The sequence below is a fragment of the Leiobunum rupestre genome, chromosome 4 (assembly GCF_980474605.1).
Source record: "Leiobunum rupestre chromosome 4, qqLeiRupe1.1.hap1, whole genome shotgun sequence".
Classification (NCBI taxonomy): domain Eukaryota; kingdom Metazoa; phylum Arthropoda; class Arachnida; order Opiliones; family Sclerosomatidae; genus Leiobunum; species Leiobunum rupestre.
The window spans coordinates 69,258,164-69,275,414 of NC_143387.1; the positions used below are offsets into that span (position 1 = coordinate 69,258,164).

The 17,251-nt window shown below is 39.5% G+C and overlaps 5 protein-coding genes across 6 annotated transcripts; 3 read left to right on the plus strand and 2 right to left on the minus strand.

The window, feature by feature from the left end:
• Positions 1 to 155: 155 nt before the first annotated feature.
• Positions 156 to 3,698, minus strand: LOC149948868 (uncharacterized). Its single transcript, XM_090171172.1, has one exon. It carries the CDS (start codon positions 3,696 to 3,698, stop codon positions 156 to 158), a length of 3,543 nt encoding a protein of 1,180 aa, XP_090027298.1.
• Positions 3,699 to 7,918: 4,220 nt separating this feature from the next.
• On the plus strand, positions 7,919 to 8,731 carry LOC149948869 (uncharacterized). Its single transcript, XM_090174035.1, has 2 exons — positions 7,919 to 8,211; positions 8,287 to 8,731. Exons 1-2 carry the CDS (start codon positions 7,939 to 7,941, stop codon positions 8,728 to 8,730), a joined length of 717 nt encoding a protein of 238 aa, XP_090030161.1. The 5' UTR covers positions 7,919 to 7,938; the 3' UTR covers position 8,731.
• Positions 8,732 to 9,148: 417 nt separating this feature from the next.
• Positions 9,149 to 10,663, plus strand: LOC149948870 (uncharacterized). The gene is made up of 3 exons (XM_090171173.1): positions 9,149 to 10,408; positions 10,464 to 10,605; positions 10,647 to 10,663. The coding sequence occupies exons 1-3, from the start codon at positions 9,149 to 9,151 to the stop codon at positions 10,661 to 10,663; spliced, it is 1,419 nt and encodes a 472-aa protein (XP_090027299.1).
• An 8-nt stretch (positions 10,664 to 10,671) lies between these two features.
• On the plus strand, positions 10,672 to 13,204 carry LOC149948871 (uncharacterized). 2 transcript variants are annotated; one of them, XM_090174034.1, is made up of 5 exons: positions 10,672 to 10,894; positions 10,956 to 11,043; positions 11,104 to 11,513; positions 11,576 to 12,085; positions 12,182 to 13,204. In XM_090174034.1, the coding sequence occupies exons 1-5, from the start codon at positions 10,699 to 10,701 to the stop codon at positions 13,180 to 13,182; spliced, it is 2,205 nt and encodes a 734-aa protein (XP_090030160.1). In that variant the 5' UTR covers positions 10,672 to 10,698; the 3' UTR covers positions 13,183 to 13,204. The 2 variants fall into 2 exon arrangements, with proteins under 2 accessions (XP_090030160.1, XP_090030159.1); XM_090174033.1 differs by having other exon boundaries at positions 11,576 to 13,204.
• A 610-nt stretch (positions 13,205 to 13,814) lies between these two features.
• Positions 13,815 to 15,137, minus strand: LOC149948872 (uncharacterized protein F54H12.2-like). The gene has a single exon (XM_090171174.1). It carries the CDS (start codon positions 15,135 to 15,137, stop codon positions 13,815 to 13,817), a length of 1,323 nt encoding a protein of 440 aa, XP_090027300.1.
• Between the last annotated feature and the right edge of the window lie 2,114 nt (positions 15,138 to 17,251).

The window sequence follows — 17,251 nt, forward strand, 5'->3', positions numbered from 1 at the left end:
AACCAAATTCGACACGGTTACAACAAACAAAAAAAAAAACACTTGTTACAAAAATATATTTTTCCTTTTTTGGTTTCGACACATTGTGAAACACCTAAGTTCTAACAAATTCCCCACCATGAACTATCCTTATAGTTAGTTCATGTTAATTCAGTCTAATTAAGTTCAAGAGGATATAGTAGATTTATGGCCCTTCTAATCATAGATGTATTTGGCAACTTAAGTGAACAAGACCGCACTTTCGAATCCCGTCCAGCAAACACTTCTTCTATTTTAGCCATCTTCCATTGTTGACGTGGTTGATTTCTTTCGTTCACTAGAACTATCTCTCCGGTTTTAATCGAACCCTTCTTGTTTAAATCCACTTGATGCGCTGATCCTAACTGTAATAGGTAGTCTTGCTTCCATCTCCTCCAAAACCTATTTAGAAGCGTTTCTTGGTATTTATACCTCTTCACTGCTTCGATTCTTTTGATACTGGTTGATGGGTCTAGTTTTGAGTCTGGCGGCAATGACGTCAGACGGTGTCCGACTAGAAAATGGGCTGGTGTCAACGCGACTGGTTCTCCGGCATCACTGTACTGGTACGTAAGCGGCCGCGAATTTATTACCGCCTCTACTTCCGCGATAACGGTTTGCAACTCGTCGAAGTTTAATAATGCTCTTCCGATATTCTTTTTTAGCGCGATTTTCACGGTTTTTACCTGCCTCTCGTAAAACCCACCCCACCAAGGGGACCGTTCCGCGATAAACTTCCACGTAATTCCGTGTTGACCGAAATATTCGTATACTTCTTTCTTGCAGATGTTCTTCCAAATCGTGATTAATTCTTTATTTGCTTTTTTGAAACTTAGCGCGTTATCCGAATATATCGTTCTTACTAAACCTCTTCTAGATATAAACCTACGTAACGCTAAAATAAATGTGGCAGTTGACATTTCCTTGACTAACTCTAAATGTATGGCACGTGTAACGGCACACGTAAACAAGCAAATATAAACCTTGGGGTTTGTTTCTCCCTTAATGTATAACGGGCCTGCAAAGTTGACCCCTGTTACCTCGAAACTAGCAGATTGCGTAATTCGATCTCTAGGCAGAGGTGCTGTTTCTTCTTGTAGAGCCTTTGCGTTCCAAGCGCGACATTTTAGGCATTGATTTACGCATTGCTTGACTTGTTGTCTTCCTTTTAAAATCCAGTAATTTTCTCTAACCTGCGCTAATGTGTTTGCTAGTCCCTGGTGGTAAACTCTTAAATGCGCTTCATCAATTATAAATTTTGTTAATTTATGGGTTTTTGGCAAAATAATTGGATGTCTCTCGTTGTAATTTAAATCTGAGGACTTGTGAAGGCGTCCCCCAACTCGTAAAATTCCTTTTTCATCAAGAAACGGATTAAGCTCTATTATCTCAGATGGTTTTTTTAGTTTCCTATTTTTTCTGAGGTCTTCTATTTCCCTTGAAAATGCTTCACCTTGCGTTTTTCTTATGAAATAATCCTTTGATTCTTGAATTTCTTCGGCCGATAGTGGCTTTAAATTTTTTATGGCATTCTCTCTCGCATTTCTTGTAAATCTCCTCATCCAGGCAAATACTCTTACTGGAAATTTTAGCGAACTGTAATTTTCTAATGCAATTCTTTGCTTCTGATCTTGATCTAAAGGTTTGATGTTTACTACGGTTTGGACGCTTTCTATGTAGTTTTTTCTAGTTTCATGGTCTAAGTTCAACTCAATTTTTTCTTCTTGGGTCAATTCCTTCACCCCTTTTAAAGGCCATTTTTCGCGTTCTCTCCTTAGCCATTCTGGTCCCTTCCACCAGGCTTCCTTGTTTACTAAATCCGATAGTTTTTCTCCTCTGGTGAGCAAGTCCGCGGGATTGTCTTTTCCGGGACAGTGATTCCACGCTTGAGGTTCGAATATACTCTGAATTTCCTCGACGCGGTTGGCTACGAACGGTTTCCATTTTCGGGTTAGTCCATGAATCCAGTGTATGACTATGTTTGAATCTGACCAAAGGAACATTTTTTCCTGGGGCGCCTTGAACAGCTCGTTCACTGCCTTGGTCAGCCTCGCTCCAACTAGTGCACCCAATAACTCTAGCCTTGGGAGTGTTATTTTCTTCAACGGAGCGACTCTGGACTTGGATGTGACCAACTGAGTAAAAATGATGCCCTCCAATGTCTTGATTCTGGCGTAAACTACCGCTCCGTACGCTGCTTCACTCGCGTCGCAGAAACAGTGTAGCTCTCTTTCTTGTATATCGCCTTCTCTTTGGTTCGATAGGCAATGTCGTGGAGTGGAAATCAGTCCTAGGTCTGGGAGTTCTGATCGCCAACAATTCCATGCCTTGATTAATTCTTCTGGTAGAGTGTCATCCCAATCTATTCCTGCTACCCAAACCTGTTGGAAGATTATTTTTATTCTTATCGAAAATGGAGTTACTAGACCAAGTGGATCGAATACCCTCGCTGCTGACTGTAGAACGCATCTCTTCGTGTCGTTGAATCTTGCCAAGTCTTTCATTAGAGAATCAACGTTGAACGTGAATGTATCTTTGATATGGTTCCACATCATGCCTAAAACTTTATCTGACTTGGGATTGACTATTTTTGTGGTACTCTCCGTTGTCGGATTGCCCTCCCAATTTTCTTCCTTGATTCTTCGTTGAAGTGCCTCCGAATTGGTTTTCCACTTCCTTAAATTCATCTTTGCCGCTGATAGGATTTCTTTCGCTTCCTTCGCTCTCTCATACGCCATCGTGTCTTCGTCAGCTCCCGTGATGAAATCGTCAACATATAGGTCTTGATCCAGAAGTTGACATGTTTCTGGATATCTCGGCTCGTAACCCTTTATATGAAATTTGATGGTCGCAGCTAGGTGGAAGGGACTAGAAGTCACTCCAAAGAGAACTCTCGTCATCCTGTAGGTTATGACTTTTCCTGGCGTTTGATTCCATGGGTCTGGATTCCACAGAAACCTTGACGCGTTCCTATCGTCTGGAGCTATAGCTATTTGCAAAAACGCTTTTTCAATGTCGGACGTAATGACTATTCTCTTGATTCGAAACTTTAGCAGGACGTCAAGTAAATCTGGATTGAGGTTTGGACCGGGTAATAAACATTCGTTCAATGATACTTCGTTCTTTTCCCTCGACGAGGCGTCGAAAACGACGCGGACTTTAGTCGTCGCTCTCTCTTGGTTTATTACGGGCTGATGTGGAATGTAATATATTGGTCCTGGTTCGTTTTCACCCTCTGGGATTCTCTCTATTATGTTTTTCTTCTCGTAGTCCTCGATTATTGCCCTGTAATCTTCGAATAAGTGAGGGTTCCTTCGGAATCTTCGGGAGAGGCTTTCTAGTCTCTTTTTAGCCATGTTGAAATTGTTGGCCAAATTCGGGTGATCTTCTGTCCAAGGTAGCCTGACTTGATATCGTCCATCTATTTTTTCGATTGTCTTTTCGAATTTGGTTATCGCTTCTTGGTGGCTCCCATTTACTTCTTTTTCTCCCGACTCTGTAATTCCCAAGGATTCTACTTCCCAAAATGCTTTTAGTCCGTCTCCGATTTTACTTTCTCGATCTGATTCTAAAATTAGATTTATGGAACTCGATTGAATTTCTTCTTCGACTTGTGAATTCAGGTATAGGCAAGTTGTTGAAGTAGGTCCTTGGACCACCCAGCCAAATGTGGTTTCCATAGCAACCAATGATTCGCTTAATCTTTCTACGGGTACTTGGGTATTGAAAACCTTCCAGTAATTGTCCGATCCTATTAACAATCCTATTTCCCCTTTCGTTGGGTAATTTAGTTTTAAATCATCAGCTAGTTTCAAATTCTTTTCTTCTAAATGTTTCTTAATCTCTTGACTCGGAATCTGGATTTAGCGGCGCTGATTTCTGGTGTTTCGATCGCTTCTAATAGTAAAGACTGGTTGTCATGTATACTCTTAACTTCTACTTGGACTCTTTTTGTCATGATAGAGGTGGGTTTGGTGGCTCCGAATGGAAAATAATTTAACTTGATTTCTCCAATAACCGGCAACTTTAAACTTTCGGATAAGTCTCTCCTTATAAAAGTCCTTTGACTGCCACCGTCTATCAAACATCTCGCGACATCTTGTTTACTTTTTTTATATTCCTTAGAATTATCTTTTAGACTATCTTTTACTACGCTTTCCGAGGCTCTTTCGTTCATCCTTGTGAAGGCTTGAGCTCGCTCTCTACTCTCTAATTCTTTTCGAATGAATTCTAATAAGTTTTCTACAACTAACTGGCTATTCTGGTCCAACTTCCTACTGTACTCAAGCGCTAATTCATACGGAATCATCTTGGTTATAATATGATGGAGGAAACCTCCATCAGTTGCTCTACCCAAGGACTCTAAACTTCTTACTTCTACTACGCAATGGTCATAAAATGCGCGCACAGCTGATAAATCTGTGGAACGTCTAACTGGCGTCAAATTCGAAATGTTATTCATGTGGGCGTTAATTATTATGTCGTCTCTACCAAATCTATCTATTAATATGCCAACTGCCTTGTCGTAATTTACTTCTGTTAATGCTAATCCGGCTACGGCGTTCGCAGCGGCGCCGCTTAAATACGACTTCAAATAACTGAATTTGTCTACCTTAGTTAGCGATCCGTTGAGATGAATTGTGGTTTCGAATAGATTCCAAAAACACAGCCACTTGCTTGGGTTACCGTGAAACGACTCGAGATTTATTTTGGGAAGTCTTAACCGAGAACCTATCGCGTTATTTCCGACACTCGCACTTTGTTGAATTCCGATGCTCGTACCTTGAATATTACCGACACTTAATTGTTGTCCTCCGACGTTCGTACTTTGTTGATTTCCGAGTCCAGGTGGTCCTTGGGGAGGTAGACTTCCTGGTGTAGGTGGTCCTCCTGGCTGTGCTCTATTCTGGATCGTAACTCCTGTTTGATGAGTGACCCTCGGCGACTGATATCCGATTATCGTACTAGCTGTCGCGGATAGGCTGTTATCAATAGCATTTTCAGCTTCATCTCTAGCGTCATTAATCTCTTCTTCATACTTTAATGTACCGGCTAATTCAGCATCCAAATCTTCGATTTTCGTCTTGGGGCATATCTGCTGGTCCAGTTGTTGTAGTTCTTCCTCCCTAGTTTTTAGATGTACCAAACTCTTCTGTAGACTCCTTATATCGACCGGAGTACTCGTCAGATCGGTCGTGATTTTGTTCACGTATTTGGTGACTAATGTTCTTTTCGTAGCTCTTAACTTTTTAAGTCTCTCTAAATCTTCCATTTTTCTTGACTTACGATGACCGATTAAACTTAATTTTTCTAACTTTACTTTCAACTGTATACTAATTAACTCTATTATCCAACCATCCCGGGTTTCGGCACCATAAAATAACTCGGGAACTTTGACTGAGGTTATTTTAACTTAACTCTGGTTTGGAAGTTAAATAAAAAGTCGTTCTTATTTGAAAATATATAAAATAGTTTAATAGGTAATGGTTGATTTTATGGGAGCGCTTATTTTGTCGAACTTGGTTCTCTACGAAGTCTTACTACTTAAGTTTTTCTCCAAAAATATCCTTCTTCAATTTCGAGCGTCTTCTCAGGCGCACCTGTATTTTTACCCTCCAGGCCTACTTCCCAATTTTTCCACTCTTATTGTTCGGGTCCGGTTAACGGGCTTTTCTGGGAATCGGGGCTCTGCTAGAAAGCTTATGCCTTCCTTCAACTCGTTTTTGGGGTTTTTACACTAACGCTTTGCTTCCGAACCAAATTCGACACGGTTACAACAAACAAAAAAAAAACACTTGTTACAAAAATATATTTTTCCTTTTTTGGTTTCGACACATTGTGAAACACCTAAGTTCTAACAGACTTTGCATCCTGAAATATAAAAAGTTAACTTTTTGTTTAGATTTGAAAGTGTTTAAATTCAATATTTTACTTCATTTTCCAGTATCTCAATTATCGAAATGTTTGAACTAAAAAAACAGCGGAACTTTATAAAAAAAATTACATCATTTTTAAAATTATATAATAATAGTATGACCGGCTAGGTTTCGCTCTTCTTGAATTGTAAATATTTCTTTTCTGTTTTGCGTAATCCTTATCAGTAGGTAGAAAATGAGAGTTGAGCCCCACGTGGATCTATGATCCCTATGGGGATCCATAAGGATCATGCGTGGATCTGCCCCCATAAGAATTGAACGTGGATCTCCTCCATAGAGAATCAACGTGGAGCAAAAATCACCGACTCGAGTTCGTTCTCTTTCCCAGCTCGGCGCCGGTAGAGACAAAGTACGAAAAAGTCCGTTGAAATAATGACTTTCCGAAGCCTCAATGCGGCGTAGAATACCGAGCTTATTAAATAGGCGGCTTCCTATTTCTTTACGCAGAGGGAATGTACCTTGAACGTGTTTTACGGCGAGAGAGACGAAACATTAGCTATATGCTTAAAATAACGGGGAGCGAATTCAAGTGGAGGCTAAAAGAGGCGACGAGAAGTAATGTAAAGTGAAAGAACGGTAGACCTTGAAAAACGGATCCTCGGTTACGGAGTTTCTCCCTTTGCCGGAAAGGGATCCTATATGAGTTATTTAACGTGGTTTCCAATATCCGTCGTCCGTCGAATATAATCGCTTTTAGGAATAAGTCTAAACACGTACTCCATCGAAATATTTGAAATTTAAAAACATACAATATTAAAATAACGGGGAGTAATTCGTATTTAATCCACACTGACTTACACGAAGGTCGTTTGGTCGTATTTAGGTACTATATAAAGGGACGTCGTTGTTACTCCGAATTTATTCAGAATTTTGTCCGCTTGAGTACCACATCTTGGAACATTAACAATGTAAGTTTCTATAACTTTTAAAGGTATTGTTTTTAAGACTTGTTTTTCAAAGAGCGTTTTTTTTTTAAAAGGTCGTCGGAAAAAACATGTATCTTGGAAGTGAACTTTCTCAGAGCGAATGGACAGTACGTTCTCAAAGAATTGGCCTATATCATTGCAGAGACTGGGGAAAATAATGTGTATTCTTTCCGAGCACCATTCTCCTACCATGAACTATGTTTACGAGACCGACGACAGTGTGCGTGGATTTCACGAAACATCTGTGGAATGGAATGGAATGAAGGGGAATACGTAAAAGCGGATTTGGATATAATTATTCCTGACATTTTGTCAAAAGCGAGGCGCTTCTACACAAAAGGGTTGGAAAAAGCGTCTTTCCTTTCAGAACTTTTCGGTTCGAAGATAGTGAATATAGAAGATATCGGATGCCCTAATTTTACTAGACTATCAGATATATGTCCACTACAATGTAAATACCATGTTTATAATGTAAACTGTGCTTTATTTAAGGCCTTTAAAATCAAATCATGGAAAAATGCGATAGTTTGTTTTGAATAATAAAAATCTTGAGTTCTAATAAAAACAAATGTCGTTAATCATAATATAAGGAAGGAGCCTTTTAACACATCCGCGGTTTCTAATTTCGGTTGCATTAAGAGCGACTCGTCGCTGCGCCGTACTAGTTGAGGAAACCTCGCATGTTGCCAGAAAGGAGAGTTGTTAGTCTTGAGGGTTCTATTACAAATTGTTTAATAGAAAAAATAAAACCAATTCAATACCTAAGTATGTTTAAAATTCTCGCATGTCGCCAGATAGGAGAATGGTTAGTCTCGAGGATTCTATTGCAAATTGTTTAATAGAAAAAATAAAACAAATTCAATACCTAAGTATGTTTAAAATTCCGAGACCCGTTGAGTAACGTGTCACTTTGAGACAATCGTCAAAAATAAATACACCGACATTTTGTTCAAAGGTAAATAAATTAACTAGGGTAACGCGTTATGCCCTTTGGTACCATTGTTTTTATTTCGAAGAGTATAAAAACTCGTGTCGAGATAAGAAGAATTATATTCACAATGTCGATTCGAAGTGAAATGCCTCTTGACCGAAAAGTAGCCGTCGCAGTTCTTCGCTACACCGTGGCTTTGGGACCTATTCCCGGAAGGCCCGAACTGCCCGATCTTTCATTTCGCATGTTCGTGGTAATTCTAAGGAAGCATCACAAAGGGTTCTGGGTTAATTTCCACCCGGACGAAACGAGATGTACCGTTGACGTACATCTAGCGTATCACCCGAATATAGGGAATATTCGGAATGCACTTGGACCCTGCCTGATGCAGTTAATAACAGTAAGTAATGTCCATGGTTTCCATTCTTAGTTTTTACATATCAGACCCTGTATTAATGAAATTAGTCTTAAATAGATAGAGAAGCGGGATCTTTCTATCTCCCACGAGGAGGACCTCATGGCTTCAATGCTTCTGTCTTCCCTCAATAACACACCGACCGTCTCAACCTTCGCTTCCACATCGTCATCGGCATCTCTCGCATCCTCATCGGCATCGTACATAGAAGCTTCAGCATCAGTCGCTCCTATTTTAGCGTCCTCAACTTCCACACCTTCATTGGAATCTCTTTTGTCTTTACCTTCTACTTCGAGGGCTCATCCGTTGGCGCTCTCCACCACTTCATCATCTTCTTCAAGACCGTCATCTTCCAAACCCGAAAAGCGTAAAAAAAAGACCTCGTCTACAGTGACAGGTCAGCAGAAGAAACCGAAAAAAGTGGTTTTCCCTAATGATTTAGACGACCTAATAGATTTAGAACAAATAGTGAAAGACGCGATGGAGGGAAGCTATGACATGTAAATAAAATTGTATAACCAGGATGATTTAAAATAAAAATATATAAATTCCTTATATTTATTTCATATCAATAATAAACATACTAAATTACCGTAAGCTTACTCTTCACTCAAATAATTCTGAAAATATAAAGTTAATACTCCAGAAAATTGAAATGAGATTTCTTACATTTCTATAGATTGAATTCCATTTTCGAAATGAAATGGAGGGAATGATACTAGAAAGGAGAGATTAATTTGATGGTACTTTTGGATCATATTTTCTTCTACCTAAACACCCAGATATTCCATAAAGGTTTTGGGTATCAAAGTACACCCTAGAGAAAACCGATATATAGTCTAACCCTGATTCGCTCCTCTCTTCATTTGAGTAGAGCAGTTAGTATGGGAGTTCTCTCCGTATTCAATTAAGAGGCGAAAAAATGTTCCAATGTCCCATTTGCTCGAATAAGTTCACGAGGAGAAATAATTTAAATCGACATATCAGGGAACAACATTCGAAAAGAAAACATGTTTGCCCGGAGTGTAAAAATAGTTTCGCGCGTAGATCGGGGTTAATTCGGCATTCTCGGATTCACACGAATGAATCTTCAAGTTCCGAAGTGAGCTCACCCCAAGCGGGCACATCCCAGCAAGAAGAAAATTCGCCGTCGCCTCAAGAAGAAGAACCGATGGATGACGGGAAACCTGACTTTGAAGGGGACGTCGAAGAACTCGGAGCTCTTGAAGACGCCTTGGTCAGTTCACGTTATATGCCACGTATTACGCACACGGACCCCGAGATTTTAATTAATTCAATCAAACCTGCTTTAATTAAATATTTGGAAAACCATTTGAGTAAGAAGCGGGGGATTAAATGGAACATGTTTATTCGCGTGAGATATGAACATGAATTACCGGATGGTCAGACGGTTGAAGCCTTACCATACTTCCGAAGTAGAACCCAAGCTATACTAACATCTGACGTTATCCCGGGTCAAATCGACGCGGGATTGAAGGAGATTTCGAGGGCCATGGAAGAATTTCAAGACGCGGGAAGTGGTTGGACGATTGATCACATCTTGTTTTTCCAATTAGATATTATTTCATATCAGCCACTTGTCGCAGGATGTTACATTGAAATACCTCCGAAATTAAGTAAGAGAGGAGTCTTAAATATCAAATCCGAAGATGACAAATGCTTCTTATGGTGTCTGCTCGCAAAATTATACCCGGCAAGTGCTCACCCGGAAAGAAAGGGACAATACGAGGAATACGAGAATGAATTAGACTTGTGCGACATCGATTTCCCTTTTCAATTAAATATTAACAAACTAAAGAAAATTGAAGTGAAAAATGACATTTCAATAAATATTTTCGGGTATGACGAGGAGGTGTTCCCTTTATATATCAGTGACCATAAGGCCCCGGAGAATCGTCAGATTGACTTACTTTTTCTAAAATCTGGAGATTTCGATCATTTCTGCTTAATAACGGACTTAAGCCGCTTAGTTAGTCATTTCACGAAGCACAATGGAAAGGTGCATGTATGCAGATATTGTCTACATCGTTTTTCGGGTATGCACTCCGAAACAAACCATAGGAAACACGTAGAAAATTGTAACGTACATGGTCCGCAGTTGACTAAGATGCCCTTCAAGAAGCCGATATTAAAATTCGAGAAAATAGAATGGCAGCAAAAGGTAAGGAATTCAATCAAATGTTATTAGCTCCTGTTCTCAAATTTATTACTTTTAGGTTCCATACGTGATTTACGCCGATTTTGAATCAATAATAGATAAAATACATACATGTCTCCCGGATTCGAAATTGTCATCCACAACGAAACTTAGCGAACATGTTGCGTGCGGTTTTTCTTACGTTGTTGTAGGACCGGACGGTGAGAAATATTTGAAAAACAAATTTCAACAATTACTAAAGTTTTTCTTTTTTTTTAACAGGAAAGCCGAATGCACCAGTTACATATCGCGGGATGGATTCCATCGACGTATTTCTGGAAAGTCTATTAATGGAACGACAGAAAATCACGGATTTACTAAAGGAAATAGTTCCTATGGATCTAACTCCCGCCCAAGAGGAAGCATGCCGAACTGCGACTACTTGTTATGTTTGCGAAGGAGTTATCACACCGGAAGACCCGGGAGTTAGAGATCACTGCCATTTTTCCGGTATAAAAAGTTTGTAAATAATTAAAAATATTTTAAAATAAATCATCTTTTTTTAATTTAGGTCGTTTTCGAGGGGTGGCTCATAATTCCTGTAACTTGAAATTACGTGTCGGGAAATTCACGCCAGTCTTTCTGCACAATTTAAGCAGGTAATTCCTTAATTCTTTTAAAATTTTAGAATAGTGTTAACTTTGTAATATTTATTGCAGGTATGACGCTCACCTGATTATGCAGCGCATTGGTCTGTTTAAAGACGAAGACATTACCTGCATCCCCTCAAATACGGAAAACTACATTTCCTTTTCATTCGGGGGACTCCGGTTTCTGGATTCCTACCGATTTCTTCCGGAGAGTCTCTCAACCTTAATCTCTAATTTGGCTAGTGGTGGTCCGGTCAAATTTCCAATCCTAAACTCTTTTTATCCCCCGTACCAAGTCCCATTTTTACTGAAAAAATTGACGTATCCGTATGACTACATGGACGACGTAAAAAGATTTGAAGAAACGGTTCTCCCCTCAAAAGAGGCCTTCCATAATTCACTTATAGGAGAAGACATCTCAGACGAGGATTACGAAACCGTTCGTCAAGTTTGGAACGTTTTCAATATTCGAAATTTAGGTACGATATACTGCTTAAGTATACGGTGAAAGAAATTAATTGTTTATTTTCTAACTTCGTAGGAGAACTTCACGATCTTTATGTACAGGCTGATACCTTACAACTGGCGGACGTTTTTGAGAGTTTTCGCGCAATGTGCGTAGAATACTACAACCTAGATTGTTGCCACGCCTACACCATACCCGGTTTCGCTTGGGAAAGCGCCCTTCGAATGACAAAAGTTAGATTAGAACTTTTGCTTGACCCTGATATGCATTTATTCATCGAGCGTGGAATCAGAGGCGGTGTGTCAATGATAAGCCATCGAAACGCTGAGGCAAATAACCCGTACCTCCCGGAAACCTATAATCAAGACAAACCGTCTAATTACATCATGTACTATGATTGTAACAATTTATACGGTTTTGCCATGATTGATTACCTCCCGACCGGCCAATTCGCGTGGGTTCCAGTATCAGATCTTCTGGTGTACACTGAAAAACACGTTCTAACTCTACCCGACGATTCTCCTTACGGGTTCATTTTGGAAGTAGATCTACACTATTCGGAAGAACTACACCAGGATCATAATTGTAATCCGCTGGCCCCCGAATCTCGCGTCGTAACCACTGACTTATTTTCTTCCTATTATAAACTAATGCTAAAACAACTGAATCTCCCGGCCAAAGACACGCTCCCCAAACTTGTACCTAACCTCCTCGATAAGGAACGATACGTATTGCACTACAGAAACCTTAAATATTACGTTTCCAAGGGTATGAAACTAACCAAAGTTCATAAAATACTCTCTTTCAACCAATCTCAGTGGCTACGACCTTTCATCGAATTCAACACCGAGAAAAGAAAACAAGCCCAAAATAACTTTGAAAAAAATTTCTTTAAATTACTAAATAATTCAACCTTTGGAAAGACTATGGAGAATCTGCGAAACCGCATTGATTTCCATCTTGTACAAACACCCGAGAAGGCAATCAAAAAGGCAAGCAGCCCGGCGTTTGAAAAATTTACAATCTTTCACCAAGAACTTGTCGGTATTCAGCTCAAGAAAAAGTCTCTAACCTTGAACAAGCCGATCTATACGGGGTTCACGGTATTAGATCTATCCAAACTGATCATGTATCAATTTCATTATGATTATATTAAGAAGACCTACGGGGATCAAGCTCGATTACTTTTTACCGACACGGACTCCCTCACATATGACATCAAGACCCAAGACGTCTACGCGGACTTGAAAAGGGATTCCCACTTATTCGACTTTTCGGACTATCCTCAGTCGCATTTCCTTCACTCCGAAGTAAATAAAAAAGTCATGGGAAAAATGAAAGACGAACTTTCAGGGGTTCCTATACAGTCTTTCGTGGGATTGCGTCCGAAATTATACAGTATATTGTTCCAACATGGAGAAAAGAAAGTAGCGAAAGGAGTGTGCAGACAAGTCGTGAAAAAAGAAATACGCCACGCGCATTACCGAAACTGTTTATTCCAAACCCGTGTTTTTACACATTCCATGAAACGGATTGTAAGTGATAAACACCAACTGTTTACAGTCACTCAAAACAAACTCTCGTTAAGTCCTTGCGACAATAAACGATACATTTTGGGAGACGGAATAAGAACTCTATCGTATGGTCACCATTGGATAGATTTGCTAAAACGTAAGACCTAAGTGAAATATATGTTTCGAGTGTAACGTGTAAAAAAATCCATTTTCTAAATTGTTTTTAGTTTTTGTAAAGTGTTGATAAATAAAAAAACTTATTATCATTGAAAATTTATTGAATATTTTGAATACATGAATTCCTTAACCATTTTATCATTAACAGATTTATTTTTAGAAAATCTAGACACAATATCAAATAGTCTTATTCCTCTACACCGATTAAGAGAAAAATAAACGCAGAACCCCCCGCACGTGGTACTCCCAGTTTCCTGTAGCTGCATAGAATTAAACGTCACTGTCGCACTGTTTCTTTCGACAAAATTATTAAAAGGGAAAAAATCCGGACTGTTGCCGAAACTGTCGAAAAATTCTACAAAAACAAAAACAATTAATACTTCGCTCCATCTGTTTTCAGTACTCGAATTTCAGGGAAATACCTGTAACCTTTTCGTTAGAGAAATATAACACCACCCAATGTTCGCCTTCGCCCTGTGACGTATCAGTGTTTACGATGTAGAGAGACGGAAAATATATCACGTGTTTTGGTAGTTGATCAGCTGCAAACACGCTACGGAAAAGGTCTTTCGTGAATTTATCCATTTCCATAATTTTAGTTAGTTGTATCGTATCCATTGTTTTTAGTCAAATAAGACGGTTCTGTTGTTATCAATTTCGATAAGGCTTTGAAATTCGGCGTATACGATGACTGCGATGGTTTCGGGTAAAGCTTTCGCAAACTTTATTTCAAGTCTCAAATTTCCGTTTTTAACCAGGTGAAAATGGGAAGCGTTGTTCATAAGATCAGCTGTTAGATCATAGGCGAAAAGACAGTTTCCACCAACAAAGGCTTCGCGACATAATTGGTTACCCTCGTCTATACCCCATTGATTGGTCTGAAGAAATAAATTAGCGTACGCTTGTATATAACTATGCCCCGCAAAATTCGGAGTAAGCGGTTTATGGGGGACGGAATTTCCGTCTACAAAAAGACCAATATGATTTAAATCAAAATGTTGAAAATTATACGGGGATGATTTTAATTCGCCCAAAAACGCCGTTTGTTTAACCATTCCAATAACGACTCTTTTTGGAATTTGACCAGTAAATAAATGATCTTGAACTACGCTTTGGTTTCCACCCGGAATGGAGAATGATGTACACTCGGTACGCGTGATGGGGTACTTAGCTCTCGCCATTTGCAACACTTTAGCATGTGACAGAGGGATTTCGGGAATAAGTTTAACTTTTCTGAGATAAAGGGAGGCCATTTTTATGTTGAGTTTACATTTCATGTCAGAATGTAAACAAAATTCAACGTTTGGTTTTCCAAAGACAAATTTTAAATCCACTAAATTAAGAAGATAGCGGGGTTGCTGACAAATGTCCAAATGTAGACCTCCAATCATATCAATCGTTCCTTTTTGCGCGAAATGCCTTCTTTTGACGAAACCTTTATTGTTCGCGAAATCGTTGAATTTTCCGTGCGTATCGTGATAAAATAAAGAACTGGTCAGAAAACTCGTTTTAGCCGAGTCTCCAAATGTTAATGTTGTTTGAAAATACGACTTATATGGGTAATTCTGAGCGCTTGGCGTAACGCATTTTTCATTTAAAAATAAATGAACTTCGGGGAAAAGACTTTGTAAAAACAAATTTACAGGTGCTATATTATCAGCGGCAGTAGTTACGGTACCATCAGCCGCGATTACTGCGTCTCTCGGGAATTCGCCATCTTCTCTCGTGACATCAACTTGTACGTGTAAAAGAGTTTGCGACAAATCTATATACGTCTCTGAATTCCCACTAACGCAGAAAGTTAGCGCTGAATTGTTGGAAATACTGGAAATGGGATTGTATTCGACCCATTCACCTCCTATGATCCCCGTCTGCGTTAACGGAACTTGAAAAAGGTCCAATTCAGAGTTCACACATCCATTCGAATGCGGGTGTAATAGAGCCATTACGAAAATATATCGGAGTAACTAGGACACGTTGTTTTCCTTTTCTTGACTTTGACTCGAGTGACTTTTCGTGGTTTTGCACGTCTCTTTTTAAGCCCCGACCCTGTCATTTTCTTAATGGTTTCCGCGGTTGATAATAAAGTTTCCCGACCCGCGCTCTTTGATCGGGATGCCAGAGCTGTTTTAATAGGTATTCCACTGGCAACGTCAGTCACTACTTTCGCTCCGGTATCTAAAAATTTTCTTCCGAGATATTGCGCTCCACGTTTAAATAAAGGCATGGCACTACGAAATGCCGACGCGAGTATGTTTCCCAAACCATATCCCCTCTGCACCCCTATTCCTCGGTACACGGGAATAGAGCCGTAGCCAGCTTGATTTAGGTAGTAGTGTTCGTAGTCGCTTACAGCGGTGGCATTGAAGCGAGTCATGATATGTTTATCGTTCGTTACTTTTAACGAAAATGATCGTCACTCGAGGTCGCGCGCTGTTGTTATAGCGCGAGCCAGGCCCTCCGCGGTTTGAAATGTAGAGTTACGTGCACCTTCCCACGTTCGAATTGGACAGGGTTTCCCAATTCGTCCATAATGTTCACTTCGATAGTTTGTATTTCCGAAGAAGCGACGGGTAGATAATGAGGTCGAGAGAACTCTACGTCCACAGTTTCTCCGTCTTTTCCTTTCGCACTAACAATACGTAAAAGCGGAACGTTGCTATCCCCCACGATCGTATTTTGAACGACGTCGGAATAAATAAATAAGGAGTGTAAACCCGCATCCAAATCCGCCATATAAGGTGCTATCATGGAATCCGTAATTATGAAATTTTCTTTTGGTTCCAACGTAAATCCTAGCATGACTGCTATGTCCCCGGGCATATCAACTTTAAATTTATGTCCCGCGGAAATCGATTTGAAATCGTAACCAGACGAAACGGAAACACGTTTTAATCGTTCTTCGTACTTAAATAGTATACTTTTATCTACATGTAACATGTTCAGTAATTCCTGAATTGTTAAAAAACTTCCTTTAGGTATAATAGCTACTACTTCATTCGATTTATCGTCAGTGGACCAAATTCGAATTGCACTATCTTTCTTTACGTTATTCCAAGTCCTAGGATAACTTATTTCCGTTAGTGCTACTTCGTAGGGACCGTTTAGTTTTACCATCTCCGGGAGATACGTTCTAAATTTACTTGTCGTATTATTAGGAAAGTATTTGGTTGAAGAATCGGAGGGTAACGTGATATAGAAACTCATTTTAAATCTACTTCCTGCACCCAACTGTCAAACTGTGGACCGTATCCTCGCCAACGCACGAGTAACTCGGTGGTATTATCCGATTTAAGTCTTTTTCGTAACACTTTTTCGATTTCAAAAGCGCACGTATTCAAGTCTTTCCCCACTTTTTGAACTTCTTCCTTGTAAAATACTCCTAAAATGGGTTCGGAATCTAAAGCTTCTAGTTTATATACCGGAGGGTGTCTCGGTAGCCGCTTAATCACCCGAAACAATTCTTCGGAATAGTTTGGAAGGAATCCTTTTTCGAAGAGACCCTTGTTTTTGCTAATTCTTACAATGTCGCCGATTTCAAAATCATAAGCTACTGGTGGGCTGAAATCGATGTCTCCATACAAATTTTTCCAAATGATTTTCGAATTTTCTTTCGTAACATCAACGGGCTTACATTTAATTGATCTATGGTAACTGTTATTGTACGCGTGCACTAAATCTTGTAGTACATCTACGTAGGTCCTTGTATTTTTCCCGGTAAAGTATCGATACATTCTTGATTTAAGGGTTCGAATAAACCGTTCAACGATGCTTGCCTTAATTTCGGAGTCTGTGGCAAAAAATTTTATTCCTCGCTTTTCTAACTCTTCCTGTACAGAACGACAGACGAACTCATTTCCGTGGTCACTTTGCAATCGTTTCGGTTTTCTTTCACCATCCAGTATTTTTTTCAGAGATTTGACGATAGTAACCCCTTTCTTATCTTTCACCGGTTCAACGAAAGCGTATTTACTAAAAACATCTATGCAGGCTAGAATATAACGATATCCCTGATTTTTTCTCGAAATTTTCTGAAGGTCGATTAAATCAGCTTGCCATT